The sequence below is a fragment of the Scyliorhinus canicula genome, chromosome 19 (assembly GCF_902713615.1).
Source record: "Scyliorhinus canicula chromosome 19, sScyCan1.1, whole genome shotgun sequence".
NCBI classification, from domain to species: Eukaryota; Metazoa; Chordata; class Chondrichthyes; order Carcharhiniformes; family Scyliorhinidae; genus Scyliorhinus; species Scyliorhinus canicula.
In genome coordinates, this window is record NC_052164.1 from 78079645 (window position 1) to 78094277 (window position 14633).

The window sequence follows — 14633 nt, forward strand, 5'->3', positions numbered from 1 at the left end:
CTGGGATATCACTCCAGAAATTCGTCAGGATAGTGTCCTCGACCCAACAATCCTCAGCTGCTTCATCAATGACCACCCCTCCATCACAAATGAGGAACTGTCTGGAGTGACGGTCTTGTGGTGGAGTGGTAGCTACCTCTGCACCACAAGCTCTGGGTTCATCCCACTTCAGGACTTGATGACCAAGGAAGGTGCTCTCATAACGTGGTCAGACCAATTAATTATCAGCATGTAAATACTTTCCATATGCCTGACGGTAAAAGCGGAGAATTTCCTGATCAGCCATACTGCAGGATCCAATGGAACCACTGCTGTACTTTGCCAAATATAATCATCGACCAATCCAATGGAAGTCCATGGTCACCATAGTACCTGAGGGAGGAGGATCTGGGAATGCATCAGACAACAGAATTTTTGAAGAGACCCAGCCTTTATGAATTAAGACCCAGCCTTTATAAAGTACAAGAATAAAAGCAGTAGTTTTCAGTACGAGATGAACTTAAGGTTAGTGTACTGAAGCACTAGGTTCTTAACAATTGTGTGAAGATGAAAAAAGACTGGGTGAAAATGTCTGATTTCCATGGCCCCACCCTACTTCCCCAAAGTAGTTTGAAGTGCGGTTCAATTAGAATTCAGTAAGGCAACTTGTGATCCCTCTCTACATCCTCCCTGGTCAAACCCTCATCATGATGTTATGCTCCTGTTTAAAAATCAATCATTTTGCTAAGACATATAGTAGACAGCTGTACAGTTAAAATTGCTGAGTTTAATCAAGGAAAGAGAACATTTTACACTTTTATTGTAATTAAGACGTTTTACGGATTGCATCAGCTGTTTAAAAACATAATTTGCAAGACTAAAGTGTTATAAAGAAGCAGAATAAAGTATGAAAGAAAGCACATAATAATCTTTTTAAGAAAGGTTTACTTCTATACTCATCAAAAGGCAATTGTTTATGTATGAATGGATAATTAAGGTAGTGTGCATTTATTTTGAGTTGATTTGGCCTTATACCAAATTAATTTTGAGAGGCGACACTAACGTGATTAAGGTTTATAATTCTTAGCAGTCCTGTGTTGTCTTACAAAGTCATAACAAAACATGCTAATTTACACATTGTATACCTCTGCCTGTACTCCTAAAATTTTCTATTTTTGCAATCAATTCCAGTTACAAATTAATCAGTAATCAGATATGTGATTTTGTTCAATGACAAAATTTGGTTCCAAGATGTTGAAACATAAAATGGAGTTTTTAGAAACATTTTGCTAAACTGGATGCAAAGTAACAGTAACAAAATGCTCTATTGTACAGGGTAGAACTGCATGAATGAATTACAAGATGAAAAGTAATTTATTGAGTAAACCTGAGTTGGCCAATCTAGGAGAATACAAGTCTATAGATGTACGTCCTATTATGAGGATCCCAAACAGTAGCATATATAAAATCAATTGGAATTAATGCTATGCATTTCTTTTCGGTACAATGCATCGTGCTCGCAATTAATTATTGCAACCTAGCAAGACAATTAGCCAACAAAATGATTATTCTATGACACTGTGAAAGCTTTCATCGCTGCAAATATTGTAGTTTAGATACTACAAATCCTTGCTAAATAGTCTGAACGGTGGTAGTTTTGGTGGAAATTAAGTATTGCACATCAATTAATATGTGCAGAACCACAGTCACACTGCAATGTTTTCCTACAACATTAGCCATAATTGGCACTTGAATATGCAAATATTGGTGAGAGAGAACATAATCGCACAGCTGGGAACAGATGGAGGCCAGAAACAATAACCTTCGTTCTTTAGAAATACACAAAAACTGTAGAAATTCTCATATTCCTTCAGCTTTCTATATTGATTAGAACACCAATAATGAAGAAAAAAAAAGATCCAGAGGAGTAGCCCCCAGTAAAAAGTCAGCCCTTCAACAGATTTTTGAGGGAATCAATGTTAATTCAAAAATGACAGATGAGATGTGATCCACCCCTTTACCACCAAAGGTGAAAATTTACAACTTTTCCTCAACTTATTATTTAATAAGGTTAAAGAAATTGCTAAAAATGCACATTGGTTCTGATAACAATTAGAAGGAAAATATTCTTCTGGTAAGGATGCTTTTTCAACACCATCCCAATGACAAGAAATGCATGGGAAATTGTGTTTTTATCCTTTAGATACTGATTCACCTACTCTGAAATTACAGTATAATCAGTTTTTTCAGGTTTACCTTTTCTTTTCTTTTAATTACTACCACCAAGTGTTTTATACTTGATTGTATTATGTAGGCATTTTATAGACTCTGTAAAATAAACTTGTGGATTAGTAACATGCTCATCTCACACTGTTCCATAGAGATCTATAAAGAAAGGAAACAAGATTATCTAATGAGATATTCTTGAAGAAGGAATTATTAAAAAATAATAAACAAAATCGATATTTTCAGATCAGATGTGGATTTCGAGAAATGCAACACTTACTAGGACAGTACACTCCTTGGGCAGCAAGGTGGCACAGTGGGTTCGCCCTGCTGTCTCACGGCGCCGAGGTTCCAGGTTCGATCCCGGCTCTGGGTCACTGTCCGTGTGGAGTTTGCACAATCTCCCCGTGTCTGGGTGGGTTTCACCCCCACAACCCAAAGATGTGCAGGTTAGGTGGATTGGCCATGCTAAAATCTGGCCCTTAATTGGAAAAAATGAATTGGCTACTCTAAATTTATTTTTAAAAAAGACAGTACACTTTTCCTAGTTGACTAGAGAAATTTAGTACGGTTGAAATTAACATATAATGTACCTTACTAACCTAACTACATCTTAAAAGCCAAACAAGTCAGTTTTCCTCATTTTATATATAAAAGTTAATAAGGATCAACATGTTACTTTTTTTTATCCCTCCTTTGTGATATTTAGTGGCCAAAATGTCTGTATGCTGTTATTATCTGTTTTACCCATGACAACATTTGTTAACCAGGTGTAAAACTCCTAAATTACACTTATATTAGCTTAATGTTAAAAAACAGATTTACAACTGAACTGCTTCCATATAATTCAAGGTAAATCTTTCTAGGTTACAAAGAGAATCCTACTTTTAGAATATTCTAAAGTACTGTAAGTTCAGAGTAGATCAACTGATACTTAAAAGAGAAATATACATTTTCCATGCATTTCCTTTCATTATAATAGGGTTACAAATTGATCTGCAACACCTACACATTCATAAAAAAAGTTTGAGGTGATTCATTTTGGAAGGAATAACAGGAAGACAGAGTACTGGGCTATTGGTAAGATTCTTGGTAGTGTGGATGAGCAGAGAGATCTCAGTGTCCATGTACATAGATCCCTGAAAGTTGCCACCCAGGTTGAGAGGGTTGTTCAGAAGGTGTACGGTGTGTTAGCTTTTATTGGTAGAGGGATTGAGTTTCGGAGCCATGAGGTCATGTTGCAGTTGTACAAAACTCTGGTGCGGCCGCATTTGGAGTATTGCGTGCAGTTCTGGTCGCCGCATTATAGGAAGGATGTGGAAGCATTGGAAAGGGTGCAGAGGAGATTTACCAGGATGTTGCCTGGTATGGAGGGAAGATCTTATGAGGAAAGGCTGAGGGACTGAAGGCTGTTTTCGTTAGAGGGAAGAAGGTTAAGAGGTGACTTAATTGAGGCATACAAGATGATCAGAGGATTAGATAGGGTGGATAGTGAGAGCCTTTTTCCTCGGATGGTGATGTCTAGCACGAGGGGACATAGCTTTAAATTGAGGGGAGATAGATATAGGACAGATGTCAGAGGTAGGTTATTTACTCAGAGAGTAGTAGGGGCGTGGAATGCCCTGCCTGCAACAGTAGTGGACTCGCCAACACTACGGGCATTCAAATGGTCATTGGATAGACATATGGATGATAAGGGAATAGTGCAGATGGGCTTTAGAGGGGTTTCACAGATTGGCGCAACATCGAGGGCCTGTACTGCGCTGTAATGTTCTATGTTCTATAACAAATTAATTTTAACAGAGGTTTTAAACTGTTCAAAGCAGATCAATGCTGCTATCAAATCATTAAATCATACAATGGTGACACCATGGAGGAGGCCATTCTGCCCATTATGCATGTGTTGGCCCTCTGGAAGAGCAATTCACCTTGTGCAGCTCCCATTTTCCCACATAGTCCTGCATTTTTTTTACTTTTAAGACAATTGGCCCTGCATCCAATTCTCTTTAAAAGCCTCAGGTGAACCTTCTTCCACCACATGCTCAGTGTATTCCAGATCCTAACCACTCACTACGTACAAAAGGTTGTTCCTCAGGTCGCCATTGCTTCTTTGTCAATTGCTGTCAATCCGTGCCTTCTCCTTCTTGATCCTTTAACAAGTGGGAACCATTTCCCCCTACCTACTCTGTTCAGAGTCCCATGATTTTGAATTCTCTATCAAATCACCACTCTGTCTTTGCTTTTCCCAAGGAGAATAGGTACAACTTCTCTAATTTTCGGTGTAACTAAAGTTCTTCATCCCTGGAACTATTCTCAGGAATCTTCGTTCACCCTCTCCATATCCTTCCAAAAGTGTGGCAATTTAGCATGGCCAATCCACCTACTCTGCACATTTTTGGGTTGTGGGGGCGAAACCCACGCAGACACGGGGAGAATGTGCAAAATCCACATGGACAGTGACCCAGAGCCAGGATCGAACACCTGGGACCTCCGCGCCGTGAGGCGGTTGTACCCTTTCTTTTTGATTGTCTCTCTGCATTACTCCAATCAAAGTGAATTACTTCATAATTCTCTGCATTTAATTTCATCACTTGTCACTTGTCCACACATTCCACCAACCTGTGCCATTTTGACATTCTACACAATCCTCCTCATGGTTCACAACGGTTCCAAGTTTGATTCTATCTGTAAATTTTTAAATTGCATCATGCACATCGAGGGTCTGGATCATTGACATGTAGCAAGTTGAGCAGAAATCCTAACATCAATCTCAGGGGAATTCCACTACAAACCTTCTTCCAGTCCAACCATTGATTACTTCGCTCTGCTTTTTGTTACACACCCTGGGCGAAATTCTCCCAAAACGGGAGAAATCGTCAAACTGCCGTAAAACCCGGGCGGGTTTTACGGCATCGCGCCCCTTCCCGACGGGGGACCGATTCTGGTCCCCCGTCGGGGCTAGCAGCCCGACGTCGGAGGCTCCGACAAGTCGGGCTTAACGAAAATCGTTAAGCCCGCTTGTCGGATTTAGCGCCGGCTGACGCGTCATATGACGTCAGCCGCGCATGCGCAGGTGGGAAGACTCCACCCGCGCATGCGCGGGTGACGTCATCGCGTTTTTGCGCGAAACCCGCGCATGCGCGGTCCGGGTTGCGCCTCAGCCGCCCCGCGTATTGATACTGCGGGGCGGCGAAAGGACAAATAGTGCGCGGGCATCGGGCCAGCTGCCCGCGATCGGTGGGCACCGATCGCGGGCCCATGGCACCCTTGGCACGGCCGTGGTACTGCCGTGCCAATCGGTGCCATGGTTATTTTTTTCCAGGTGGTCACGACGTTTTTACGAACGGCAGGACCAGGTGTGTTTGCCGTTCGTAAAAAGGTCGTAAAGGGCTGGGACTTCGGCTCTTCTAACAGCTGTGAATCGCTGCCGGCCGTAAAAAAACGGCGGCAGCGATTCGTGTCGGGATTTCGGCGGGGGGGTGGGAGAATAGCGGGAGGGCGTCAAAAAAGTCGGGAAGGCCCTCCCGCTATTCTCCCACCCGTCGTGGGGGGGGGAGAATTTCGCCCCCTATCTTTTTCATCCATATTGCTGCTGTCCCATTCATTCAGTTATAACTTTATTCACAAGTCTGTTATGTGGCATCACATCATTGGATTTACTCTCACCAACACTCTCTCTATTACCTCATCAAAAACTCAAACAAATTATTTAAACATGATTTTCTCTACAGAGACCTCAGAACTCCAAGCCTCTGACTTCAGCTGCCGTGCCTATCTCAACCTTGGCAAGTAAGCAGGGGTGGGGAATGAAACATTTTAAATAGATGCAAATTATCCCAAACTCTTCTTAATGCTATGCTGTCCAAAATCTAGCAATGATGTGTAATAATGCAGAATATACATCTATATATGTAGAATTACAAAAAGATACATAAAACACAAGCTTAACAAACTAAAGAAAATAGCTGAATTGTTGGCAATCTCATTGAGCTGAACTAAATAACTGTAAAATTATAAACTTAATAAGTATCATATGAAATAGAACAAAAATAGAAAGAAACACAATGAAAGGCTAAATGTATAGCATCAGGATACATCTGGTATCTTTCTACTATACAATGGATTACTTATCATACAGAATATAATAGGCACAACCCCAACTTACTGACATGACATGCTTTATCACAGCAGTGAAAAAATTCCAGCAGTAAACTAATAAGGAGGCAAAAGAAGGTAGCATAGTGATAATGTTCCTGGTCTAGTCACATCGCAGTTTCCTCTACTGTGGCTGGGTCAAAATCCCGGAACTCCCTGCATGTATACCTACACCACATGGACTGCAACGGTTCACAAAAGCAGCTCACCACCACCTCGAAAGGTGGCCTTGCTAGTGAAGCCCACATCCCTTGAATGAATAATGCTCAGTTGGTTAGACAGCTGGTTTGTGATGCAGAGCGATTGGCCATCAGTGCAGGTTCAATTCCCATACTGGCTGAGGTTATTCATTACGGACCCCCTTCTGAACCTTGCCCCTTACCTGAGGTGTGGTGATCCTCAGGTTAAATCAACACCATTCAGCTCTCCCCCTCAAAGAGGAAAGCAGTCTATGGTCATCTGGGACTATGGTGACTTTAATTCTACCTGTACTTTTGATTACCTGTAAAAGATTCAAAATCACTTTACATGTTTTGGTTTAACCATTACGACTTTATACACAAAATATTTTTCCTGGTGTTGTTTGGATTGGATTGGATTTGTTTATTGTTTAGCACACTGGGCTAAATCGCTGGCTTTTAAAGCAGACCAAGGCAGGCCAGCAGCATGGTACAATTCTCGTACCAGCATCCCCGAACAGGCGCCGGAATGTGGCGACTAGGGGCTTTTCACAGTAACTTCATTTTCCTACTCGTGACAATAAGCGATTTTCATTTCATTCGTGTACCGTACAGTGAAAAGTATTTTTCTGTGAGCAGCTCAACAGATCATTAAGTACATGGGAACAAAAGAAAATACATAATAAGGCAACTTAAGGTGTACAATGTATCTACATAAGCACTAGCATCGAGTGAAGCATACAGGGTGTAGAGTTAATGAGGTCAGTTCATAAGAGGGCCATTTAGGAGTCTGGTAACAGCGGGGAAGCTGTTTTTGAGTCTGTTCGTGCGTGTTCTCAGACTTCTGTATCTCCTGCCCGATGGAAGAAGTTGGAAGAGTGAGTAAGCCGGGTGGGAGGGATCTTTGATTATGCTGCCCACTTTCCCCAGGTAGCGGGAGGTGTAAATGGAGTCAATGGATGGGACGTGGGTTTGTGTGATGGACTGGGCGGTGTTCACGACTCTCTGAAGTTTCTTGTGTTCCTGGGCCGAGCAGTTGCCATACCAGGCTCTGATGCAGCCAGCTAGGATGCTTTCTATGGTGCATCTGTAAAGGTTGGTGAGGATTAATATGGACTAACCAAATTTCCTTAGTTTCCTGAGGAGGTATAGGCGCTGTTGTACTTTCTTGGTGGTAGCGTCGACGTGGGTGGACCAGGACAGATTTCCGGAGATGTGTACCCCTAGGAATTTGAAACTTCTAACCATCTCCACGTTGGCCCCGTTGATGCTGACAGGGGTGTCTACAGTACTTTGCTTCCAGAAGTCAATGGCCAATTGTTGTTCAATTTTGTTTCTTTGACATTTTTTTAAAATTCTGGCATCTTGTTTGATTTTACTGGAAAATCGGTTTGGCTCAGTGGTAGCAATATTGCTTCTTCAATGGTCCAGAATTTACAGCAACTGGCCAATAATAACGGCTCCTGCCATTCGCTGACTTGCTTGTTTATTTTCCATGAAGTTTTACAAGCCAGGTGGCTGTGAGTGGGAAATCTACAGGACTCCTGGGGCTTGGGAGAACAGACTGAGTATGGTCTGGTAGCAGAGATATAGATAGTCAGAAAAATCGGTAATAGGCAGTGCAGGAGCTGAATTTGGAAGTGTAAGTGAGAATAGTGAATTTCATGCCACATCGGGCACAGAAAGGTAACGAGAGAAAAAAAGATGAAATAAGAGAGAAAAAAAGTTAGAAATTAAAAAATATATATATTTACATTTTTTAAAGGTCTCCAACAATTAATAGAACATAGAACATGGGACATATAGTGCAGAAGGAGGCTATTTGGCCCATCGAGTCTGCACCCACCCAGTTAAGCCCTCACTTCCACCCTATCCCCGTAACCCAATAACCCCTCCTATCCTTTTTGGTCACTAAGGGCAATTTATCACGACCAATGCACCTAAACTGCACGTCTTTGGACTGTGGGAGGAAACCGGAGCACCCGGAGGAAACCCACACATCACGGGTAGAACGTGCAGACTCCGCACAGACAGCGGGGAATCAAACCTGGGACCCTGCCGCTGTGCTACTGTGCTGCCCAAGGCTCACTGCTACTTTGATGAAAAAGTTATTTTCATCCTCTTCCCATTTGTAAGCTTTTGCAAGTTTCTTGCACTATCTCATGTACTGCAGTGCTCCCTAGTGTCTGAAGGTTGTCATTGTACCCCATAACTTCCACTTTTGCAATAGACACATATATACCAGCAACAGACCAACCTATATTTAACAGCTTCAGAACAAACTCCTGCTGAAATTCAGTGTTATAGGTTACTTAATTTTATAATTCTTCCGACTTTTAAAAAAATATGTGGAACAATATAATAAGGGAAGTGGAAAAAGGGCAAATGATGTTGACCTGCGGAGCTCTGATTCTAAGGTGTTCTGTGTGCCTGTGTCCCAGTGAGCTGACATTGTCTAATTACACAAGGTCAGATCATTACTGTACATTGATAGCACTCTCACTGTATGTCTTCTCACTTTCTGGAATGCAAGGAATCCAGAAATACTGTACGTAATATTGCACCTCAGATTTCATCAAAATCATGAATGAGGGCAGAAAGGATCCATTTAATGGTCAGATTCTAGAGTAGGCAGTCCAGACAGGGAAAGCAAGTAGAATTGTAATGATGGAATGATGGGCAATGTTTGTGTGTTGGGTGGACTGTTACAAGGTGCTGAAACATGGATTACATATCAGAAGCAGGAATGCACATTGAATTTATTTCAAATGCATTGTTTGAAAAAGATCTGTGGAATCCATTGGCAGTATAGAGTCCCCAACATGGAAATACTCCAAGGTATCATGACAATGGTCAAATGACCTTGACCATGATGGCTAGGCCACGTTCTTAGAATCGATGCTGGTCATTTATCAAAAGATGCACTGTATGGAGAGCTTGATGGTGCCAGTAGTATCAGCAATTGCACTGTTAGTCAATTGCATTGTTGAGTAAATTGCATTGTTAAAGACAGGTGATAAGCATTGGCTCACCTATAAATAGACACACGATTTGTTAATTGAGTTTTACTGATTTGCTCAAGAGTATAAATGGAGAGAGCTGTAGGGGATTTCCCGACCTGACTGTCTACCCCTGGAGAAGGAGCATGTGGTGTCCGCAGGCATCAAGGCCTTCTGTGTTTGGTTGGCACCGCAGGGTCTGCAGTGCTTTATCGACCCTTTTAATCACATTTTGGTTTGATGTTCTCGTTTCATTTGCAATTTGTTTTTGTTTGAGGCAATATCCGTTATAAGGACTGCCCCTTTTACTTTGTCCTTCAGTTTAGTCAATTTAGTGTAATTGTTTTCTGTCAAAATAATAGGACACAGCTGGAACAGTGGAGTGTCGGAGGCACTGACAAGAGTCTGTCACTCTGAGTTGTCTTAAGAATAAACCTGCTAAGCTAAAAAATTAACTTTACACTCCTTCTTTCACCAGAGACAATTATTGGACATAACAAGTAACCCTAACCCAAAACCAAAATACAAATGAGATATAATTTCATGCCAGATCGTTCCCAGCTTTTGAAGCCAATCTACACATGGGCATAGCACTTGATGCTGAAGTCTCCACACCAGAGCATGGAAATTTGGAGAATCGAGTCTTTGGATTGCCACAGAAAAGAACCATCACAAAATGGAGAATAAGGCTGTCACCCCTGCAACAGCAAATTACCACCTATGATGTCCCATTGCAAAAGACAGTATCTTGGACTCCTGGACTACAACCTTATCTGAAGACTTGCAACAGGTGAGCAGAAGATATAAATCATTGGGACAATGTGAAACTGAAGAAAAATAGGTAGCTCTTTCTATCTAAGGAATGGCACCAAGCTTGGACTAGAAACATCCATGGCAATGTGGAATAAATGATAGTATGCACTTGTGCCATGACAGAAGCCGAAGGCTCTTCCCTTTGAAAATGAAAATTGCTTATTGTCACAAGTAGGCTTCAAATGAAGTTATTGTGAAAAGCCCATAGTCGCCACATTCCGGTGCCTGTTCGGGGAGGCTGGTACGGGAATTGAACCCGCGCTGCTGGCCTGCCTTGGTCTGCTTTTTTAAAAGCCAGCTCTTTAGCCCTGTGCTAAACCAACCCCTTGCTGGCTGCTTTCCGGATCCCTCAACCACCATCTTCTCAAGGACAGCTAGGGAAGGGCAAAATATGTTGGCCTAGCTAGCGAAGCCCACATCTGTAAATGAATAAAACCAAACACGATAACTACTTGATGGATCTCCTGATTATCAGTCCACAATTGTAACTTATCATCTACACATCTACTTGTAGGAAGTCTACCACATAAAATTTCAAAGTTTCACAGCTGTTCCTGGACACAAATTGACCTCCAAATCTGGTTTCAGGTGTTGCAGATTTGGCTGAGAGTTACTTTTAGTTATTTCAGTGAATGCTGGAAGGTTTCCTGAGAAAGGTGCAGATATAAGACCTTGGCATAATGTTCTGTTTAAAGTACAATCCCACTGGGCTGGCATCTCTCAGAAATGGGCCTGTTGCGTAGTCTCCAAGTGTTTAAATGCTACATTAATCCTAAAGAGGTTTGGAGAAAGCCTCAAAGTCCTGTCATGAGTAGTTTCAGATGCTTAATTTTTCAATGCTGGATTGTTTCTCACGGCAGAAAACTTACGCTATGTTCAGTTTCAGCATATTGCTGCTGATTATTTTAGCAATGCAATGCTTGGGGAAGAAAGGCAATCCATTAAAGATGGCTTCTGAAAAATACTGCTCCTGCCAGTTAGAGAGGCATTTCTCAAAATTTGGTTGTGGGTTACCTGCCCAACATTTCAGGGAAAATACTATTTGTTGTAGAAGAAACTGAAGATGTGAAGAACAACTTATTTTACATTGAGAAAACCTTGAAATGTCACTGGAACAGAGAAGAGACATTTTTAACAAAACAAAGATGGAGAGAACAGTTGTAAAGGCACAATCCAATACTGTAAAGTAAAAGAGAGAAAATGAAAGGCACGAAAAATGAATGGGAATGGGAATAAAATAGACAGTGGAAGAAATGTAAAACTATAGCTCTGAGCATTAGAAACGGGTCAACAATCTCTGCATATTTTTAAAAGTATTATTGTAAAAGTAAATATTTTCACTGTGAATCTATTGCTTAGTTACTGGGGCCTGAATTCTCTGGGGCTGGGATTCCCTGTTCCCGTGGCAGTGCACCCCAGTCCACGGGTTTGCCAGCAGTGTGGGAAAATCCCATTGACAAGTGCAGTAGTAGAGAATCCCGCCGCCAGCGAATGGAGCATTGTTGGGAAACACGTGGTGAGGGGACCCAGGCAAAACAAGCCCCTAGATGTAATTGAACAATTAGAAGAAAGCTTACAATTACCTGCCTACCCTCATCAACTGCAGACAAAGAACTTTGCCTCTGAATACCAGAAAGTAGCTGTTCAACTGACTACAGTTGCAGGTTGAGTTACCATCGCCTAGTTTTTGGACTAGACGTCAAAGGTTTTCTGTGGATTTTCAGTCAACGAAAAACATACCAACAATTTGCTTTCCATATGAAGATCCAGTTTTTCTACTGATATTTGTGCCTTTGATATAAGGTTATTCGGATTAATAAAGTTTTAAAATAACCTTTCAGTTAGCAATATAAGAAGTCATGATCCCACCCCCTTTGGATCTAGATTCAATAGAAGAGGGTCCACCACTGAGCAGATGCTACTGCTAGTGTTGTCAATCCAGAATGGGGATAAGAAAGTGTTAACAAATTTAGTTCAGTAACTAAAACACAGAACAAATATGAATTTCAATAAAGGAAAATGAAATCTTTCTAGTTGCCAAAGTTTGTGACAAAGCTCTGTCAAGATGTACATTGGAAAATAAAGCTGGAGTGGTTTATTCAATCTTAACTTTAGTATTGCAACTGTTTGATAAGCATTTCAGCACTGAAACCCATGATAACCTCTTCCCCATGTAGCACATTTACTGAGATCAAAGGCAATATTTTACCATCTGTTGTGAGAAGTCGAAAATTCTCATCAACTCATGGGAGTCCATTGGCCAACCAAAATGGAGTAGGTTCATTCTGGAAGGCACTGAACACATCGAGAGACATTGTCAAGAATATGCAAAAGTGAAGTTAAGGCATCAGAGAGAGCACACAAACCTCCCAAAATCTCATTTCCCCGACTCGCCAAGTACCTCCTACTCAGTGGGTGGCACAGTCTGCAAATCACACATTGGACTTATCAGACATCTCGGACATCATCGGGCCAGAGTGGAAGCAAGTCACCTTCGACCCTGAGGAAATTCCTAAGAAAAAGAGAAGATTTTCTCCCCACACATACCTGTTGTGTAACTTTAACCTCCTCCTTTTCACTGTATAATTGTTGATATGAGGTTATTTTGTGTTTGCCCAAAGTCTGTTTATTACGTTCCACAACATCGTCTTGCAATCTTCCTTTTGGTTGCAATTTCCTGTCACAAGGGATCATAGGGTTCTTGGAGTGTTTCATACTATGTGTGCTCATATCACTACAGGTTGACTCGCGCTCCAAGAACTGCTGATATTCTTTCTGATATTGATCATTCAAATTTTCATAGTCATGGTCTTCGTTGGAATCTTTATTATTCTCTTGGTTATCCTTGGGCACTTTTTCTGTGATTTTGTCCGTTCTGGTTTTCCTATCATTTTGCAGATTACTCTGAATGGTATCAGTGTAAAATCTAGGCGAATCAACTGATTCACAATCTTGGGTGCTACCTTCACTCTTGCAGTCAGAAGGAAGTCTTTTCCTTTCGGGTTGTTTTTCGACATTATCACTTTCTCTCAAACTAAATTTAACATCTTGAGGTTTATCTGTTTGCCTTTTCTGTTTCAATAGGTCAAGATGCTCATATTCAGAATTATCAAACTTTTCACAGTCATCTTCAGTGTGACATGTATTCCTCCCATGGTTATGCTGGGGTACTCCTTCTGTGATTTTATCAGTTCTGGTTATCCTGTGGTTTTGAAAATTGCTCATAATGGTTTCATTATAAAATCCAGGAGAACGGTGTGAATCCTGTTCCTCTTGTGTACTAGTTTCATATTTATTATACGGAGAAGGTGGTCTTTTTCTTTTCGGTTGTTTACCCACATTATTATCGTTTTCTCTCAAACTAAATATAACTCCATGATCTTTACTTGTTTGCATTTTTTGTTCCGATATGTCTTGATGTTCATAATCATGGTATCTGCTAACAGTTTTCTCCAACAGTTCATTTGACTCTTGGAGCAAGTTTCCCAGCGAATCATTAATATGTGAGTTGTGTTTCTGTTTAGGCATAAGGATCTCTGCTCCTGTTCTTGTTTTTCTCCAATCGGGATTATATCGCAGGTTGGCGTATCTGTCACTGCCACTGCACTGTTGTCTGCAAGAATTTTTTTAAAAGTTCAATTGTAGCATAAAAAAATGTTGACCAAGTAGCCAAAAAATAAAGAAAACATCCTATTGGTTAGTCTACCTCAGTTTAGAACCAAATGTGTCTTCCACAGAGCAGTGTAACACCAAATGTGGAACAAAAGATTGAGTGGGAAACTACTATCCCATTGCATCACTGTAGATTAGGGCTATCACGTATCCTTAATTTCATCCATTGAACCTAGATCTCCTCATTTGTAGTAATAGGAAGGAGGCACTGGAAAACACATTTACTTATGATTTTAAATACTGTTAATTAAAGACAGATTTTGCACTGGGCCAATTTATACAACAGCTCACATTTCATAGAATCACAGAATCATAGAATCCCTACAGTGCAGAAGGAGGCCATTCGATCCATGGAGTCTGCAATGACTCTCTGAAAGAGCACCCTCCCCCACCCTATCTCTGCAATCCCACCTAACCTTTGGACACCAAGGGGCAATTTAGCATGGCCAATCCACCTAACTAGTACATCTTTGGACTGCAGGAGGAAAGTCATACAGACACAGGAAGAACGGACAAACTCCACATAGACAGTCACCCAAGAGCAGAATCAAACCCTTGTCTTTGGTGCTGGTAGGCAGCAGAGCTAATCACTGTTCCACCGATGGAACAA

The 14633-nt window shown here is 41.3% G+C and overlaps 1 protein-coding gene across 5 annotated transcripts in view; it reads right to left on the bottom strand.

The window, feature by feature from the left end:
• Nucleotides 1-14633, bottom strand: part of jhy (junctional cadherin complex regulator) — a 120737-nt gene that overhangs the window by 83563 nt on the left and 22541 nt on the right. For all 5 annotated transcript variants that reach the window (XR_005458185.1, XM_038779188.1, XM_038779189.1 and 2 more), the window contains exon 3: nt 12899-13964. Coding sequence is in view for 4 of the 5 variants with exons in the window: in XM_038779188.1 (XP_038635116.1) it covers nt 12899-13964 (1066 nt within the window). In the remaining variant the exon portion in view is untranslated. The remainder of the gene's footprint in view (nt 1-12898; nt 13965-14633) is intronic.